The sequence below is a fragment of the Corvus moneduloides genome, chromosome 23, assembly GCF_009650955.1.
Source record: "Corvus moneduloides isolate bCorMon1 chromosome 23, bCorMon1.pri, whole genome shotgun sequence".
NCBI lineage: Eukaryota > Metazoa > Chordata > Aves > Passeriformes > Corvidae > Corvus > Corvus moneduloides.
The window spans coordinates 4,820,573-4,839,675 of NC_045498.1; the positions used below are offsets into that span (position 1 = coordinate 4,820,573).

Below are 19,103 nucleotides of genomic sequence, written 5' to 3' on the forward strand. Positions count from 1 at the left end.
AAGAACTCCAGTGCAAAAGTTCCTGCAAAAAGAAGAAAAAAATGAAAAAAAGGGATTGATTTGGTTCCAGCCAGCAAATTTCTGTGGGAAAGAGCAAGATTTGAAGATGCTGTCAACGATGGAAGTTTTGCTGCTGCTCCGAAACACTTTCACCTTTTGAGGGAATACAAGGGAAAAAGAAGGAAAAGGGAAGTGGGGGGTGAATTAATGGGATTTCCCTTCCAGCAGCAGCTTCTGGAAGGAGCAGGGACAGGCATCCCTGGAAGTGGGAGCTTTGGGAGCGATCTCTGCTGTTACCACATCACCGGAGTTCTGAGGAAGGAAACAACAAGGGCAGAGGGGTGGAGGCCGAAAGTTGCTCCTGAAGGATTTACCCTTAAGCTGCAGCCTGGGTTTAAGGCTGAGACTAAGCCCAGATCAGGAGAATTCCTTCATTTCCAGTCCAAGGGTTCTGGCTCAGCGCTGGTGGCGTTTTTTGGACTGGATTGATTTGAAGCAAATCTGTCCCGTTCCGTCCTTTCCATCAGGATCTGGAGCCACCGGATTCCCTGGAGTCTGGGGCGGCAGGGGTGGTGGTGTGAACATGTCAGGAAGTTTTCCACACTCCCAGCTGGAAATAGCCCGTCCTTAAGGAAATTCCCCTTCTTTTTGGGGAAATGAGGAGTACACTGCTCCTCCTGCAGGAAGAAGCTTGGTTAAATCCATCCTTGGGGTTAAGATGGGTCTTAAAAATATTCCAGTAGGGAATTCCAGTCTTAAAAACATTCCAGTGAAGGAGGGGGACTGGGAAGCCTGGAAGGGGCACATCCTTCCAAGGGAAATCCCTGCCTTGATTGGTCCCAGAAGTTCCTTCTCCTTGTTTGTGGAGTGGTTTTTTACAGAATTCCCTATAATCAGAGGGTTTACATGTCCCAAACCTGCCGCTTCCCAAGACGTGGGGTGATTTGGGATCTCTCCCTGCCCTTCCTGAGCCACTTCCAGGCTCTGGAGCAGAGTTCAGATGCAGGTGTGCTCCTCCCATCCCTGCAGCACGAAAGGAGGAACAATAACTGGATCTAATTATTCATTTTCCTTGTGAAAGTCCATTGTGAGGAGACGTCTCCTGTGACCAGAAAATGAGGTCCAGAGGTGCTTAAGTATATTTTGTTTAAGAGAGCAGACAAGCTCCAGTAAGATGTTCAGAATTAATGGTACAGCTCTCCTGATGATTTGAGGAGAGGTTTGGATGAAAAGTTAAAAATACAGGTGAAGTGAATAATAACACACAGGGAGATCAAGAGCTGCTGAGAGGTGTCCCTGAGCTGCACTGCGAGGGAAATGAATCCCGGAATTGGCAGGATGGGGCTGTGGAATGAAGGATGGGAGGGAAAAGGAGGCTCTGGCTGGGCTGGGGATGGGGCTCTGGAGAGAAACTGGGGGTGCTGGGGCTTGGGCTCAGTTCTGTGCCCTCAACAATTCTGGTTAAACTGAACGTCCACAGCGCTGAATCCGGTGTGAGTCGTGGAATTCCACAATGGCTTGGGTTGGAAAGGACCTTAAATCCCATCCAATCCCACGCCATCCATGGGCAGGGACACCTTGCACTGTCCCAGGCTGCTCCGAGCCCTGTCCAACCTGGCCTGGAACATTTCCAGAGGTGGAGGTGATCCAGGGGTGTTCTTCGCCTTGGATTTCCTGTTAACTGCCAGCTGTGACTTCTCCATCCATGGGAATGCTGCTGGAATCTCCCCTCTTCTTCCTCCTCTTCTTCCTCCTCTTCCTCCTCTTCTTCCTCCTCTTCTTCCTCCTCTTCCTCCTCCTCTTCTTCCTCCTCTTCCTCCTCTTCTTCCTCCTCTTCCTCCTCTTCTTCCTCCTCCTCCTCTTCCTCCTCCTCTTCCTCTTCCTCTTCCTCTTCCTCTTCCTCCTCCTCTTCCTCTTCCTCCTCCTCTTCCTCCTCTCCCTCCTCTTCCTCCTCCTCCTCCTCTTCTTCCTCCTCCTCTTCCTCCTCCTCTTCCTCTTCCTCTTCCTCTTCCTCCTCCTCTTCCTCCTCCTCCTTCTCTTCCTCCTCCTCTTCCTCCTCGTCCTTCTCTTCCTCCTCCTCTCCCTCCTCTTCCTCCTCCTCCTCCTCCTCTCCCTCCTCTTCCTCTTCCTCTTCCTCTTCCTCTTCCTCCTCCTCTTCCTCTTCCTCCTCTTCCTCTTCCTCTTCCTCTTCCTCTTCCTCTTCCTCCTCCTCTTCCTCTTCCTCCTCTTCCTCTTCCTCTTCCTCCTCCTCCTCCTCCTCCTCCTCCTCTTCCTCCTCCTCCTCCTCCTCCTCCTCCTCCTCCTCTTCCTCCTCCTCCTCCTCCCCCTCCTCCTCCTCCTCCTCCCCCCCCAGCCACTCCAGTGGGTCTCACTTTGGGTTAAACACAGCCAGGGCAGGAAAAGGCAGAGCCAAGTCCAGGAAGATGAAATATCAGGGAGATTCACCCAGAATTTGTGGTGGAGGCTCCAGGAGGACCCAGGATCCTGGCTGATGTCAGGGCTTATCAGCAGAGATCCAAGGGGGTGGCAAACCAAAAATAGAGAAATAAAATTAACACAGAGGTTTAATTAAATCAACAAAAGCAGTTCTTGGAGGGGGGGGAGGGAGGAGAAGATAAAACATCCCCAGTGATGCCCTTTGCTTTTGTTTGAAGCTGGTGTTGGACTGCACCCCGATTCTGGGCAATTCAAGTTGATGTTTAAACCCATCCTCTCCACATATTTCACTTGAAATAACGGGATTGCCGCTGGAATTCCTGACCTTTGACTCCTGCACTGGTTTGCAGCATCCACACCAGGAATTCTCACTGTGTTTGGGTGCATTTAAGAAGAACTAATGGCCAAATGCATGATTGGATTAATTTCAGGGTGCTTCAAATCCGTGTGCAAACATCTCCTGCTGCTCCTCCGGAGCTTCTGCCTCACTTTGTGACACTTCATTGATTTTTTTTTTTTTTTCCCCTTTCCTTTTCTTTCTCTCCGTGTGGAAACAAATGAAAGCAGGAATTGGGGTTGTAAATAGATAATGGGACGTGAATGCAGAGTAATCAGTGCCATGCATGTACAGCCATACTAATTGTGCCTGGGATGGGAATGGGATAAATATTTAATGCCTGGATTCGGTGGGAAATACGAGAGCAAGGAAAGGAATAAAGAAAAGAGTTGAGAAGGCCACACTTCAGTGCTTTCTCTCAAAAAAGAGGAGTTTTGATGGCGTTAACCCCTCTGTGTTCTGCAAGAAAGGAATTGGGTTTAATGTGGAGGCTTCGGTGCCACTCAAGGGAAAAATATCCCGGGTTAAAAACGCTGCTGGAAGGGATTTGGGGTAAAATCTGTTGCTTGAGATGAAGTTTTTTCCTCAGGCTGAGCAGAGTTCAGGTGGGGCTTGGGGACAGGGCAGTGACAGCAAAGGAAACCACGAAAATAAAGAGGAAAATCCTGAAATCCTGCTGGTCGTGGAATCATTGGAAAAGACTTCCAAGGTCATCAAGTCCAACCAAATCCCACCATGCCCAGGAAAGCACAAGGATGGTTCTGAGGGAGCGGGAGGGACGGACCCACAGCTCCTGCCAGGGCAGGAATGGCTTTGGGAGCACCGTGGGAGGCACAGCAGCATTTCTGTGGGGATTGGTGTCCTGGGGGGATGGCTGGCTGCTTTTCATGGCACTTAGGGTGGTCAGAGAGGGAAATAAATCCAGGAGTGGGTGCAGCAGGAGGGATGGAAAGCTCCCGGCGTGCTCCTGTTTCTCTGTGCCACAAAGAACCACGGGGTAAAAACCTAAAATCTGTTCCTCCACCACGAGCTTGAATTGCAGGAGGAGATAAATTGGGCTCAGACATCCAGAAAAAAACCCCATATTTTTAAATTTTCACTGCCACTGAGGGGGTTTTGATGCTCTTCAGGCAGTTCCAGGAGTTCCTGTATTTCCTGAGCATTGATTTCTGTGTGCTGGGTGTCTGATGTTGAAGTCACTTGAAATTTGATCAGATTTGTATCAATATTAAGTGATTGCCCATCCCTGGAAGTGTCCAAGGCCAGGTGGGACAGGGCTTGGAGCAGCCTGGGTCAGTGGGAGGTGTCCCTGCCCATGACAGGGGTGGCACTGGGTGAGCCTTAAGGTCCCTTCCAACCCAAACCATTCCATGATTCTGGGATGATTTTCCATGTCCTGGTGATGGCAGGAAGGGGGACATGGACAGAGGCTGGAAGAGGTTTTCAGATTTAATGGGCATTAAATCAAATCAGAGAAAAAGGAGAAGTCTGGAATACTGACTGAGGAGCACAGTGGCAGAGGGCCGGGAGAAAGGGGTTTTATTGCCAGGCCCCTATCAGAAACCCCATTACTGATTGGGTTAATGGGGAGTGCTGGGAATTCCGAGCACCCCCCGTGGTGCAGAGAGTGCTGGGAAGGTGGAGGGGACTCGGAGCTCCCTTTAGTCATCCCTGGGTGTTTCCAGGTCTAATGGAATTCCTGGGATTCCGGTGTTCTCCTGGAGATGGAGTTGGGTGTCTCGGGAAAGCTCCTGTGGCTCTGAGGGGTTGGTGGTGCAGAGCCGGGGTCCTGCATGTCCCCAGCTTGTCACAGCCCTTGTGTGGCCGCTGTCACCCTGCCCAGTGCCTGTGGGACCCGCCTGCCCTGTCCCCAAGCCCCTGCTTGGTGATTTGGGATGATTCCCTGGTTTCCTGATTCTCCTCCCAGCTGAGCATCCTTCCCACTCCCTCTGGGATCCCTCCACAGCAGCCAGGACATTTGCATGGCGAGGCTGTGCAGCTGTAATTAAATATTCCATTATCAATTAACTATTCATGCCCTCTAGTGATTATTTCAAACCTGTGGGAGCCTCCTGGTGAAAGGCTGCAGGTGGGCACAGAGTTTTCTGTGGAATGCTGAGCTCCAGCCGTGGCACTTCTTATCCAGAGCATTTTAACCCCTTTTCTCACCCAGTCTGGGGCTGGGCAGATTGGGTGGGAAAATTTCCATCCTTTTAGGGGATGGAATCCTTCATCCTGCAGTTCTGCTGCTGGATTTCAGATGAGAAAGGGGAGAGAAGAGGGAGCTTTGGAGGGAGCAGAGGTGGTGTGTGTGTGAGTCTGACAGGCTGTGCCTGGAAGTGAGGAGCTGGTGGGGATTTCTTGGCTGATTTCACCCTTTCCAAAAGCTGTTGATGTCTTGAGCAAGTGGCACGTGGAGCTGAGGAAAATTCCCATGCAGGAAAGTCAGGGAAAGGTTTTCCTTCTCCCTAAATCTTCCGTGGGTGCAGAGCACCGGGACTGTGATGGATTTTTTGTCCCCTCTCCTGGTTTTGCCTTCAGGAATTTTTCCTGCTGTTCAAAGGCAGCAGGAAGTGCCATCCATTGATGTTTTCCAATTGATTTTCCAAGTGTTCATTCACTGGGCTGGTGGAATTCGAACAGTTCAAGCATTTGGGATCCTTGGAAGTTCGTGGTGGGGTGGATCTGGAAAATCACTTCTGGAAGGGGAACTTGGCGGGGGCTCAGCCTGGAGAAGAGGAGGCTCAGGAGGGCCTGCATTTGGTGATCCTGGAGGTCTTTTCCAACCTTAATGATTCCATGAGCCTGTGGAGATGAAGTGCCTGTCTCAGTGGATCCCGGTTCTCAGGCTGCTGAATCCACCCTTCAGGGATGTGCTGATTAAAAACAGAAAAAGGGAGGGGGGACAGGAGAAACTGAGCCTCGTTCCGGCAGCTTTGGTTTATTGTTGTCTCATTTTTATCTCAGGCTGTTGAATTACAGCTGTGAAAGGGAAATTTGGCTCTGCATAGCTGAAGATTATTTATGAGGGGTTTGACTGCTGATGCGGAGTGAACAGTGACAGGGCCCTGGGGGGGTGGGAATATTAAGTTTAAGGCTGTTGCCATAACAACCAGCCAGGGGAACTTCCTCAGGATCGGTTTGAGGCATCCCATGTTTGATCTCAGCCCCAAATCTGTTTGTTTGACCTTGGTTATATGAGAAAGTTCCCAATTCAGTCGGTTCAGCTGCCTTGGAGTCTCCCAAGGATGGCAAAAAGCCACAGAGAACCTGTTTCTGCACCACCTCGCCTTCCTGGCACCAGAGATGGAAATAATCGATGGAGAAATGGTTGGGAACAACCTGAAAGCCCAGTTTTAAAATGTTCCAGTCCCGCTCTGAGCGCTGCAGGATCCAGGCACGGGATAATCCAGCCTTTGGATCGTACTGTAGGCGGCAGAGATTCGTTAGTTCTGCAGCCTAATCACCCTGCAGCTCATTAACGGGCCACAGGGCAGCCCCTCTGCATTAATTAGTGCTGCCAATTCCAGCCTGGATCCCACTTGGAGGAGCTGAGGTCACCTCTGGAGGCGCTGGGTGACTGAAGGGCTCTTCAAATGCTCCGTGGGCTGTGAGATCTGCTGCTAAAAAATGTTTAAGAATCAAATCTGAATTATCCTCTGGATGGAGGAGATTCCCAGGATCCTTTTGCCTTCACCTAAAAAACCAGGGGTGTTGGAATGGCAATAATGGGTCTTGGAATGGCAATAAATTGTGTTGGAATGGCAGTAATTAAATAAGTGATAGTTGGGGATTAAAATAATGAACTTTTGTGAACAGGAGCAAGGTTCCATGAGAGCTTTGCTCCTGGTGGGGTCCCCACCATGGTGGATGTCACCGCTGTGGACCTCAGTCCAAGTGCTGTGACTTGGGAAAAATGTTGTGTTCCAGTCTAAAACTTGGCTTGGGATAAAAGTCAGCCAGGAATTGTGAGCTGGAGTTTAATGAAGCAAAGAGCCTCGTATTTTAGAAGGAAATAAAATGATAAAGAGTTTTGAAGGGCGGTTGCTGGGTTCTGGAGCTTCCCACCTTGGTGGCTGGCTGGAATCTTCCTCAGGTTGGGACAGGTCGTAAATAAAATCAAAATCAAGGAGGTTTTTGCCATCCTTTCCCTTCCTGAGTTAAACTAAACAGAGTTTTTTGTCGTGGGTTCACCAAGTGTGAGGAAGGGAACTGAATAAGCTTGGGAATGTTCTTTGCCTTAGGAAAAAGGAATGGAAACCCCTGCAGTGACAACCATGGAGCTCTCAGATGGGAATCCCAGCAGGAATGAGAGGCTGGAAGCCCCCGTGGGGCAGGGGGTGCTCTCCTGGAGCACGGAGGAGTCCTCCATGGTGCCCACGGAGGAGTTCCCGAATTCCCGGGGGAGGAGGATGGCCTGGAGAGCCGGGTTTGGGGTGTGACTCCCGGGATGCTGACGTGGCTCCTTGCTCTCCTGCAGGTTCACCGGGATGAATTTGCCGGCCCCCGTGATCAGCAGTAAGAATTGGCTGCGGCTGCACTTCACCTCCGACGGCAACCACAGGCAGAAGGGCTTCAGCGCCCAGTACCAAGGTAGAGGAATAAATGAATGCCCTTGCCTGGCCTTGCCCATCCCAGCTTCCCCAGGAATCCACAGCTGCCTCCCTGCACGATCCTGCTGCTGTTCATTTGCCAGCTGAAATCTCCCAGAGCGTGGGTTTCACACAACCCCAGAATGGTTTGGGTTGGGAGGGACTTTAAAACCCATCTGGTGCCACCTTTCCCTATCCCAGCCCTGTCCAACCTGGCCTTGGACACTGCCAGAGATCCAGGGACAGCCCCAGCTTCTCTGGGCACCCTGTGCCAGGACTTCCTCACCCTCCCAGGCAGGAATTCCTTCCCAATATTCCTTCCCGAGTTCATTTCTCCATCTGTAAAAGAGCAGTGACACCTGAATCTGTAAAGTTCTGGAATACCAGGAGGGTTTGGGTTGGAAGGGAGCTCCAAGCCCATCCATTCCCATCCCATCCAACCTGGCCTTGGGCACTTCCAGGGATCCAGGGGCAGCCACAGCTTCTCTGGGAAATCCATCCCAGCCCCTCCCCACCCTCCCAGGGGGAGAATTCAGGTTTGGGATTAAAAGATTTCAGGATTGGGATGTTCAGGGGCTGTTGAGGAACAGGAGATCCTTTGGCAGTGGAGAGAAGATGCTGCTCCGAGGCTGTGGCAGCCTGGGCTGGGAGCAGAGGGTCTCGGGAATGGATTGAGTGGATTCCTTGGAAGTGTTCCCACCATTTCCTGTGACGACTTTGAAGGAGGTTGTGGGTGCAGCTGGCTCTGGAGGCAGGATCCAGGAGAGGGGAAGTGAAGCAGGAAGGAGCAGGAATGACATCCAGTCCCTCATGCAGTCCCCTCCCAAGGCTGGGCTCCGTGGAGCTCAGCAGGTTTTTTCCTTTTGCTGGGAAGAAGTTCCACAGCTCTGGAGAGGAGTCAGGGGAAAGGGAAAGGATTTTCCTTGGACAAATCCACAAAGCTGCCCCATTTGGATGCTCCCTGGTTGTTCTCAGCAGTGCTGTCACGGCCTCAGCACACGAACCACATCATTATTCAACTTTCCTGCTTTCCTTGACCCCGTAAATGACTTTATTACAAGGGAAAAAGCCAAACCCTTTTGTTGTTGCTGTGCAGCACAAACACCTGGAAAGGGCAGCTTCCCTTGGGGTGCCTTTTCCCTGGCTGGCAGGAGCGCTGCTTTCTCCGAAGCACCTGTCTGAGCCAGCCTTTCTCCCTCAATGGGAAAGTCAAGAGGAGTGTTCTAATTCCCCTTGATTAGATAAATGTCCGGGGTTCTCCTCTCGTGCACGCCGCAGAAGCGGTGCTGGCAGAGGGAATGAACTGGGCATGGAGTGTGTGAAAATGAACTGAACTCCCCGTTCCTGAGCTGGAATCGAGGCAGGATCTCGGCCCAGCTGCCAGAGGGGACCTGCCCTCGTTTTTCCTGCTGGTTTTTGTGGAGCTTGGCAGCTTTTTTCTATCTTCCAGTGCTTAAAAAACAAAGCAGAACAAGCAGCCAAGCAATAAAAGCTCCCTGGGATGAAGGGGAGGTGTCTGCAGGCAGCAGGATCTGTAGGACAGGAGATGCTGATACTTTAAAAACCTTCCTGTAACCCTTCCAGCAACCTGGCCTGGACATAAATATTTCACTGGAGATAAATCCCTACAAAACAGGCCGTGTCATTCCACGGGAAGCACAGCAGCTGAAATGCATTTTTCATCAGGAGAGCCGGATCAGCATCGGCCAGGAGAAGGAGGGGAGGCTTTAGGGCGGCTCTAATTTGTTGTCTGTTTCCCAAAGACGTGTCTGTACATCATTAATGAACCCCCTGTGTCCTCTGGGATGGGGCCTGGCTTTGCTGATAATCTATAAGAAAACAATTTCCCTTGCAGCTTGTTTCAATTGATCCCGAGTTTTGCGGAACACCTTCGCTGCCTGTTCCCTAATCCGTGCCCTCATTTGGAAATCACTTCAGGAATGTAAAAGCCAGGTTAGATGCAATCAGGCTGTGGAAAGGGTTTTTTGTTTTGTTGTTGTTGTTGAATACAGCAAATTCGTTCCCTTCCTGGGAGAGTTAAATATTTCCCCCTTCCCTTTCCCCTTTCGTTAAGGTGAATCTTGATCTTTGCAGATGTTTTTTCCCCATTCCCTGTGCAAGGAAATCAAAGGGGCTCTGAGAAATCTGTGCATAGGATTTTTTTTTCTATTGTTTTCTTCCCATCCTGGCTCTTCAAAAAGGTGCCTGCAGGTGGAAGAAAATACTACAGAAGTGTTCTAGTCAGGCGAGGTGGCAGCACCTCAGATGTCCCCTGTCCTCCCCGGTCAGAGGGGCTGGAAGGGCAGGGCTGGAACTGCAGAGATGCTGGAGAGATGGGAATGCTGCCCTGGCTCTGCTGCCCCTCTCTGCACATGTTTTATGGCAGAACTTGGCTCCCTAATTGCTCTGGAGCTGATTGTTACCAGCACATAATTGCAGCTTTTATCGATCTCCCCGCCCCGGCCGCTTCCCTTCCCTCCGGCAGGAAGATAAATGGGATGAGCTCCAGCCCTGGCACAGGACAGATCCCAGCAGAGCTGGCTCCGCCAGGGAGGGGCTGGGGAGCTCTCTGTGGCACGTGTGAGACACACAAATGGCTTTTTGAGGGTGTCGTGGAATCTTGGAATGGTTTAGGTTGGCAGGGGCCTTAAATCGCGTCCGGTTCCACCCCGTGCCATGGGCACCTTCCACTATCCCAGGGTGCTCCCAGCCCCGTCAGCTGGCTTGGATTTACAGATCTGTCCATGGATAGGCTTCAGTTTGGACAGATCTTCCCCTCCTCATCCTGGATGTTCCCCGTCTCATCTTGGATCTTCCATTTCTCATCTGGGATCTTTCCCTCCTCTTGGATCTCCCCTCTTCATCTTGGATCTCCCCCTCCTCATCCTGCATGTTCCCCTCCTCATTTTCGATCTTCCACTCTTCATCTTGGATCTTCCACTCTTTATCCTGGATCTTTCCGTCTTCATCCTGATCTCCCACTCCTCATCCTGGATCTCCCACTCCTCATCCTGGATCTTCCCCCTCCTCATTCTGGATCTCCCACCCTTTATCCTGGATCTCCCACTCCTCATCCTGGGTCACCCCCTTGGGCTGCAAAGGGATTTTTAGCTCCTGCCATGAACCCTGTGCAGTCTCCTGGGCAACTCTGGTGCTTGTGCAGGCTCTGATTCCCAAAGATCCACTGCTAAGGCTGCCAAAAGAGGGATTTTCCCAAAGAGTTGTATTCGAGGGGGTTTCTCTTCACCCCCAAGAACCAGAACCGCTGTGAGCATCCTGCTGCATCCCTGGAGCTGCTGAATCATCCCAGCGGGAGGAGGATCCAGGCAGGAGCTGGATTTAACAGCAATTCCCCCAGCAAGGAGAACAGAGCTTCACGGAATAGATTTTTTTGGTTGTTGCTGCTGAAATGCTGTTTTCCAAATTAAAAATAAATAAATGTCTGCTTAAATTCTCATTTAGAGCAACATGGAGTGGTTGGAAAGGAGCAGCCCGGCCTGCCTGCCGCGCTGGCAGAGCTCTGTAATGTCATCTCTCAAATCTGACAGGATGCTGAGTATTCCATTAGATCTGCTGGATGTGTGTGAGCAGCAAAACCCTCCAGAAAACAGGAGTTTGTGTTCATCCAATTATCCTGACACAGTCCTTTGTAGTACTGCTCCACATTCCAATTGCCAAACAAAGTAGATTTTCAAATACCGGATTTTTGAGGGCAGGGAGTGGGAGAATTGTTCTGATTTATTTAATTAAAAAAAACCAAACCAAACCAGAAACAAGTGGTGCTTTATTGTGCCTGCTGCTGATCTAAATGGAGTCGTTTGTAAAGCCTGACTCCCATCATTACGGCTCCAGAATGAAGGATGAGGAGCAGAGGATGCAGTGATCCCTGTTTATCAATTATCCTGGAAAGGGACACGATGCAATTAGGGAGGAGATGCTTCCTGGGGATGCAGCTCAGCCTCTGGATTTTGGGATTGGTTTTCCATCAGGGACAGGGTTGGAGCAGGGTGTTTGTTGGATGGGATCTGGCAGGGATGGCTCTGGGAGAACCTTGGTTAGAAATGTGTCCCTGAAAAATTTCCAGGCCCGGGTGTATCTAAATTATGAATTCCCCATGCCAGAGAATCCTGGAATGGTTTGAGTTGGAAAGGACTTTAAAGCCCATCTTGTTCCACCCCCTGCCACCTTCCATTGCCTTCTCCTGGATTTGGGATGTTCCGCACTGGGGAAATCCGTGCAGGCTGCTGTGTCCTGATGGGAAAAGTTGACCTTTCCAAGGATGTCTCATCCCATCCACGGTGCCACCATCAGCCCTGGGGGGGTTCACCAATGCTTGGGAAGCTTTGCTCGGCCTCTAAATTCCCTGTATCGTGCACAAATCAGCTGAGCTGAGCTTTTGTGTGTGTGTGGAGAGTGGAAACATTCCCTGGGGAGCGGATAACGGGATGTGCAGTGGGAATACAAAAATGGGATTATTTTATAAAGCTGCTCCGTCACTGATCGTGCCCCAAAGCACAACCCCAGAGCAGCGACTCAGAGACTGCACAGTCCCAGTCCACACCCTGCCATAGCCCAAATCCAGCCTTGGAAACTTGGAATTGACTGGGTTTTATTGCCTGGTAGGGAATGTTGGCTGGGATTGGGGGGTGTTATCCCTGTGTTTGCTCGGAAGAAGCTGGAGAATCACTGCAGGATGGTCTGTCACTATTTTAGTTGAGGCAGAAACAGGTTTTTACCCCTAAAATGTGAGTTTTGGTAGCCCCACGTCCTTTCTTTGATCCACTGATAACACATTTATTAAAATCCTTGAGATCAGGCTGGAAATATCCTGTGATTCCCATCCACGTGGATCTTCGGGGCATCCCAAAACCTGCTGCTTTCTTTTCCTCCTGCTGCACTTGCAGGTGGATTTGGAGTAAAAAGAAACACGAGTTCGATTTGCTTTGACAGCAGCCTGCTGTTAATTAGTTTTCCCTTCTTCAATTAATGAAAAAAGGCAGCTCCCCTGAACAAATTGAAGCTGCTGAGGAGCAGCAGCAGCTTTCCCTCATGAATATTTGTCAGCTAATGCAGCCCTCAGATTGAAGTTATTGCTGCTTTGTTTAAAGAGAAAGCCAAAAGCTGGGAGCAGATGATGAGTGAAGAGCTGCACCCAGCATCTCCCTCAAAGCACCACCTCAGGTGAGCTTCAAGGAGCCTCTCCCTGGCTGAGGCTCCTGCAGCAGCTGTTCCAAACGGGCTTTTTTTAAGCCCAAAAAAGAAGCGCGCACGATTAAAAACCCCCTCGTTAGTTACATGGGTAATTCTTCTTGACAGCTTTGTCTTAGGAATGGGCTCGTTTAGGGATGAAAGGCTGACAAGATGAAGAACACGGCGAGAAAGGGTTTGAAGTGGGAGCCCGGCTGGGTTTCTCCACGGATAAGGGCTGGCTCATCAGGAAGAGGCTCCCACAAAGTGGTTTGGACACGGAGCTCTCTGCTGGGAGGCTGCTCTTCAACCACATCAGCTCCAGCCTGCCAGGGAAGGCCCTGCTATCCCAGTTCCTGCCAGGAAAAACTGGATTATCCCAATTCCTGCCAGGGAAGGCCCTGCTATCCCAATTCCTGCCAGGGAAGGCCCTCTTATCCCAATTCCTGCCAGGAAAAGCTGGATTATCCCAGTTCCTGCCAGGGAAGGCCCTGCTATCCCAATTCCTGCCAGGGAAGGCCCTCTTATCCCAATTCCTGCCAGGAAAAGCTGGATTATCCCAGTTCCTGCCAGGGAAGGCCCTGCTATCCCAATTCCTGGCAGGGAAGGCCCTGCTATCCCAGTTCCTGCCAGGAAAAACTGGATTATCCCAATTCCTGCCAGGGAAGGCCCTGTTACCCCAATTCCTGCCAGGGAAGGCCCTCTTACCCCAATTCCTGACAGGGAAGGCCCTGTTATCCCAATTCCTGCCAGGAAAAACTGGATTATCCCAATTCCTGCCAGGGAAGACCGGGTTATCCCAGTTCCTGCCAGGGAAGGCTGGGTTATCCCAATTCCTGCCAGGGAAGGCCCTGCTATCCCAGTTCCTGCCAGGGAAGGCTGGATTATCCCAATTCCTGCCGGGGAAGGCTGGATTATCCCAGTTCCTGCCAGTCAAGGCCGGGTTATCCCAATTCCTGCCAGGGAAGGCCCTGCTATCCCAGTTCCTGCCAGGAAAAGCTGGATTATCCCAGTTCCTGCCAGGGAAGGCCCTGTTATCCCAATTCCTGCCAGGGAAGGCCCTGCTATCCCAATTCCTGCCAGTCAAGGCTGGGTTATCCCAATTCCTGCCAGGGAAGGCTGGATTATTCCAATTCCAGGTGTTTGTGCTGCTCCCAGATGGTTCTGCCAGGTGGGGTTTGTGTCAAACCCTCGGGGCTGGAGGGAGCCTCGGCTGCAGCAGCCAAATCCACATCAGGAAAACAAATTGCTGTTCCCTGGCGTGGGGAGCTGCCTGTTGGGAAAGGATGGGGCTCTTGGAGATGGATGGCATTCTTGTTCCCTTTCCTGGTTTTTCTCCTCTTCTGGTGGAGGTTTGCAGCAGGGAGAGAGTGAATGGTCACATTTGGATGTGGGGCTCCAGATGGATGTGTTTCCCTTTGCCAATAATCTGGGTTTGATTTTGTTTTGCCTGCAATTTTCCTGCTTTTTGGAGTCTGCTGTTTATTCAGACCATGTGTGCAGTTTTTAGGATGTGAGTGCTCCCCTGGAAAGGCTCTGGATATTCCATAATGGATTCATGGAATAAATTCCTGCAGCAGGAAAACCAGGGGGGAGACCACCTCAGCATTTTCCTCTCAGCATCCCTGAAGTTTTTTAGAGCTTCCCTTTCTCCTGTCTCCCATTTTTAGTGTTACAGAGGGATGAGGGGGCTTGGACCCCATTTTTGTGCTCAGATTAAACCTCTCCAAAGCCGTAACATGGAAAATAAATCCCTCCTGCTTTGGCGGGGGGGGGAGTCAGGCTAAGTTGGAAGGATGCAGGATGTGGGTGATGCGCAACTTCAGCTTCGTTTTCTCTTTAAAATGAAAACTTTAAAATCCCTGGAGCTCAGCTAAACCTTTTCCTCGTCTCTCCTTTGTTTCCAATCCCTGCAGTCAAGAAGCAGATGGAGCTGAAGTCCAGAGGGGTGAAGCTCATGCCCAGCAAGGACAACAACCAGAAGACATCTGTGTGTAAGTTTTTTGGCTCTTCCTTTGCTGTCTTTTCGATAACAATCTCCTGGAACATTCCATCGGACTTGCCAGTAATCTCTAAAACTCTGCCACTCTTACAAGTTCGGGCGCTTTTCCCTCTCTTCCCCCTGCATTTCTGCATCACTTCCTCCTCCTGGTGCTCTGTTCACAAGCATTTACTAACTCCTGGAAGGGGGATGAGGGGCTTGGAGTGTGTGGATTTGGTTGGTTCTGTGCTCCAGGACAGCCTGGGGGTTGTGGCTTTGGGCTCCTTTTAGTGGGGAAAATAAAGAATTTTGGGAATGGGGTTGATGTTATCACTGTTAATGAGGAGCAGGGGTAAGGAACAACACCAAAAAAAAACTTTTCCGAGGCAGTAGCAGCGTCTTCCTTTTTCTACTTGAGTTTTACTCCCTTTTCCCTGCAGAAAAGTCCCAGTTCTGGGTTTAGAGTGTTGCTTTTTCGGCTTCAGTGGTTGTGGTTGGTGGTTGGTGTGTCAGGGGCAGAGCGTCCCCTGTCACTGCTGTGCCTCCCTCTGGTAGGTGGGAAATCTTCCATCTTCCCATCAGGTGCTTCCCAAATCAGGAGCAAAACCTGTGGTTTCTGTCCCTGACTCTTGGGCTCTTGTGGTGACTCTAAAATAAAACAGGAGGGAATCTGCCTTGGAGTTAATATTTTATATTTTATAATATTTTATACTAAGGATTCACGTGGGAGCAGGATGTAGCATTTTTCCAAATGGGTTTTAGGGGAGAGGCTGGAATTGCTCATTTCCTTGCACAGCCCATTACCCCCATCAGAGAGGAGTGGTTTGGATGTTTCATTCTGGTGGATTTTGGATACCAAATCCAGAAAAATGAATGGTCTGGATCTGAATCGTGGCTCAGTGTCTGTCTGGAGTGAGGGGCTCCCTCCCAGCTCCCAGGAGAATGTTTAGAAGCTCTGGATTTTTGGGAGCAAGGCTCAACAAGGTAAAAAACAGCCCCAAAATCTCCAGAGCAGAAAACATTGGGGGCGTGTCCAGGGAAAATTGATTCCGTTTTAAAGGAAAACTCTGAGTCCCGTTCCTGGCTGGGTGATGCATTCCCTGCCAGGAAGAAATTACTTGGGATGAACATCCCAGTGCACTTAACTGAGTGGGAAATTTGGTTGGAAAACACCCCTGGCTTGGCGTGGAGACAGAGGGATGTGTTTGGAGTGGGGTGTCCTGGATTTTGGGGAATGTGGGGGAGGGAGCGATGAATGCTGGCCTGGCTTGAAGTCATCGGTTTAATGAAGTATTGTGGCATTAACAATACACAGAATTCCCATTTCTCCTTCCTGGGAATGGCCTTTGGAGCAGTTTTACCCATTTTTATTGCGCTGAGGCTGAGGAGGACACAGCACCTGCACTTCCCTTGCTAGCAGGTCCTGCCCTGTCCCAGCCCTGCTGCATTTCCGAGGAGGAAAACGTAGGAATTCGTTCCCTCTGCCTGGTTTATCCTCTCCCCAGGGGCAGCAGCTCAGAGCTGCCAGTTCAGCACCTTGGCAGCTCCAGTCTCGTCCTGCTGCTGGCAGCTCAGGCTGGAATAATGGGAATGGTGATGGTGGCCCCATTCCTTCCCATTCCCAGCGTGGTCCTTGTCACCCCCCTGCCCCCCGAGTCTCCAGCTCCTTCCCCGTGCCCTGCTCTCCGTGAGGTCTGGATTTTCAGCCCTGATTATCCCTGTCTCAGGCAGCCTTCTGCTCCCACAGGGAATTTCCAGCTGCAGAAGTGCTGATTCCCGAGGAGATGGCGCCAGGAAAATTGGGGCTTTTTGCACGGCTTTATCTGCTCTGTTCCCTGTTGAATTTGCAGGGTTGGCCGTGCCCCTCGTGCTCCCAAACTTCCATGAGCTGAGTCTGCATCCCAGATAATGACACAGGTGGGACAGGCTGCTTAAAGGAATTTCCCATCCCAGAGCAATTTCCACTTGGCTCTGGCTCAAATACCAGAAGTTCAGGAATTCTTGTGTCTCTTGGTAGCACTTCAAGCTGAGCCATGAAATCCTAAAGTCATTAAGGTTGGAAAAGACCTTCAAGTCCCTGATTTATTTTCAGTTATTCCCACCAGCAATGTTTTCTTTCCACGTGCTAAAACCTGGCCTAAAATCTTCCTCCCTGGAAGAATCCAGGTTTAAATCCTGCAGGTCTTGCAGAGGTTTTTGGGTTTGGGATTGGTTGGTGAGATTAAACCCTGTGTGTTCCGTGTGTCTGAGTGGAGGCAAAATGCAGTGATGTAACAGCTGCTTGTGTTATTGCAGGGGAAAAAAAAAACCACATAAAGATACGGAATTTTGGGGGGTGGTGCTGGTTGTGCTCAGTTTTAGTGGAATGTGCTCGTTTGAATTCCTAATTAAGTGCCTTGTACTGCTCACCATCAGTAAAATTATTGGGAAGTCTTGCTTGAATCGCTTCTGGAGGGAAAATAATACAGAGAGAAAAATAATGCAGGTAGAAGAAATAGTTTTAAATTTTAGGTCTTGTTTTGGAGGCTGTTTCTGCCGCTGAATGCAGAGTGTAAATGGGGATATTCCAGGTCCCACAGTGGGAAAATTGTGGTGTTTGGGTTTTACAAAGCAGCATCAAAGTGGCTTTTGTGGTGTTTGGGTGAGGCCCACGTGGAGAGGCCCCGTGGGGTTACTGGAAGGGCTTGGATGAAGGAGTGGAAATTCTGTGCGTGTCCAGCTCGGTCAAAATCTGCTTTGCAAAGTCATTTTGGGGGGGGTTGAGCAGTTTTTAGGTCTCAGCCAAGTGTGTGGGAGTTTGTGGATGGGGGGAGGTGTGAGAGTGTCCGTGGTGCTGGGACAGCCCCGGGTGAGGGACACAGGAGCCACCTTGGGCTGGGGGAGAAGCTTTGCTTGGGTTGGGTGGGACACCCTGGGAATGGTTGGTGAGTTCTGGAGTTCTGGGAGGGGTTGTGGACCTGCATCTTCGGAGCTGTTCTGGGGCAGCACAAGGTGGGAAATGGAGGTTTGGAATTCTCCAGGTGGAACGTTTGCAGCTGGAATTGGTCTTTCCCAGGGTCAGCACCTTTTTGCGCGTGGTGTTGCTAAACCTGGGAGTGTTTCATGTCTGGGTCAGTGTCACTGAGGTTCTGGAATCACTTAATCCCTGGGGTTTGGGTGCTCAAGGATCTGTGGGGGTTGGAAATGCAGCAAGACCTGGTTGGGGTGAGCCCTGCACCCCAGAATCAGCTCCCTGCTCTCAGGATTTTTGATTTTTGTAACCTTGCCCAGAAGTTTGCATGGAATAACTCCCAGCCCTGCTGTGACCACACAGATTAACCCTTTAAACCAACTAATTCCTGTCCTTCCCAGCCCTCCTGCCAGGAGAAAGGATTCCCTCCTTTCAGTGTGTATCTCATGCTGAGAAACGTTGGGGCTTTGTCAAAGGTTTTTAGGTGCTGCTTTGTTTTGTAGTTCCACAGTTTGGTGAGAAATTGTCCCTTGGGAATCCTTCAGTGAACTTTTTTTATTAAGAGAGCTAGGACTAAAGAGGACTTTAGCAGCAAATTGCAGTGGCAAACGGAGCCATCGGAACTGGCTGTCACTGAATGCACCAGGAGAAAGAAATGGAAAAAAATCAGGAGAATGAGGGGATGGAAAACCAATCCCATGGTTGGGGGAGAGAATTCCTGAGCTTCTAATACAGAAAGGGAGCAGTTCATCCCAATTTTCCGGGATTTGTTGTTTTTCCAGTAACCTTGAAGGGTTCATTTGGGAATGGCACAGCACGGATAAAGCTTTGGGAAGGTGAACACGGCGCTGACAGCGAGTTCTCAGCATGACAAATCCGGTTTAGAACCTTTGGGCTGGCTGCATTTGTGTGCATGTGTGCTCAGAACAAAAGGCAGAGAACAGAAGTTGCTGTAAATGAGCATCTGATCCATCTCCTCCTTTTCTTTCACTCTCCTTAAAAGGGAAATTCCCCAACTCCCAGGATATGGAGATATCTTCCCTCTCCCCCCTTGCTCAGCTTCATCTGCCCTGTTCTCTGCTTCATCTACAGGTGGTTTTAGGTGTTAATGAATCTCCAGCTAACGAGGGATGAACTGGAGTTAGGCCTCAGCAGTGGGACTGACAAACTCTCCTCCAGGGGCTGTGTTTTCCTGGGAATCCGGGGCCTTGTTTTTTCCCAAAGTTTTGAATCCCAGGCTTTGTTTTTATCCGATATGGGAAATAATCACTGGGTGTGACAGCAGTGGCCCACTCTGGGGGGCACAAAAGGGGTGGTCTGGGGGGGGGTTTGACCATGGGAGGAGGAATTTGCTGTGGAAATGTGATTTTTTATCCAAGGAAGAGCTCGCAGGTGTTGGGATGCAGCCCTGGAAGCTGGGGGTGGGCACTTCACAGGTGTGTCTGATCAGGGAGGTTTCACTCTGGACAAGTTCTAGGGGTAAGAAGAGGAGTTGGAGCACTTTTCCTTCACTCCCTCATGGCCTTGGGACATAAAACCCCTTTGTGTCCCTCATCCTGAGGTGAATTTTCGTTCGTTGGGAGCCGCCTGAGCACAGGCGTCCCCTCTGTGTGTGTAGGG

At 50.5% G+C, this 19,103-nt stretch overlaps 1 protein-coding gene across 5 annotated transcripts in view; it reads left to right on the plus strand.

Moving 5' to 3' along the window:
* Positions 1–19,103, plus strand: part of CSMD2 (CUB and Sushi multiple domains 2) — a 350,153-nt gene that overhangs the window by 160,080 nt on the left and 170,970 nt on the right. For all 5 annotated transcript variants that reach the window (XM_032132060.1, XM_032132059.1, XM_032132058.1 and 2 more), the window contains 2 exons: positions 7,254–7,366; positions 14,469–14,546. In XM_032132060.1, the coding sequence (XP_031987951.1) occupies positions 7,254–7,366; positions 14,469–14,546 (191 nt within the window). The remainder of the gene's footprint in view (positions 1–7,253; positions 7,367–14,468; positions 14,547–19,103) is intronic.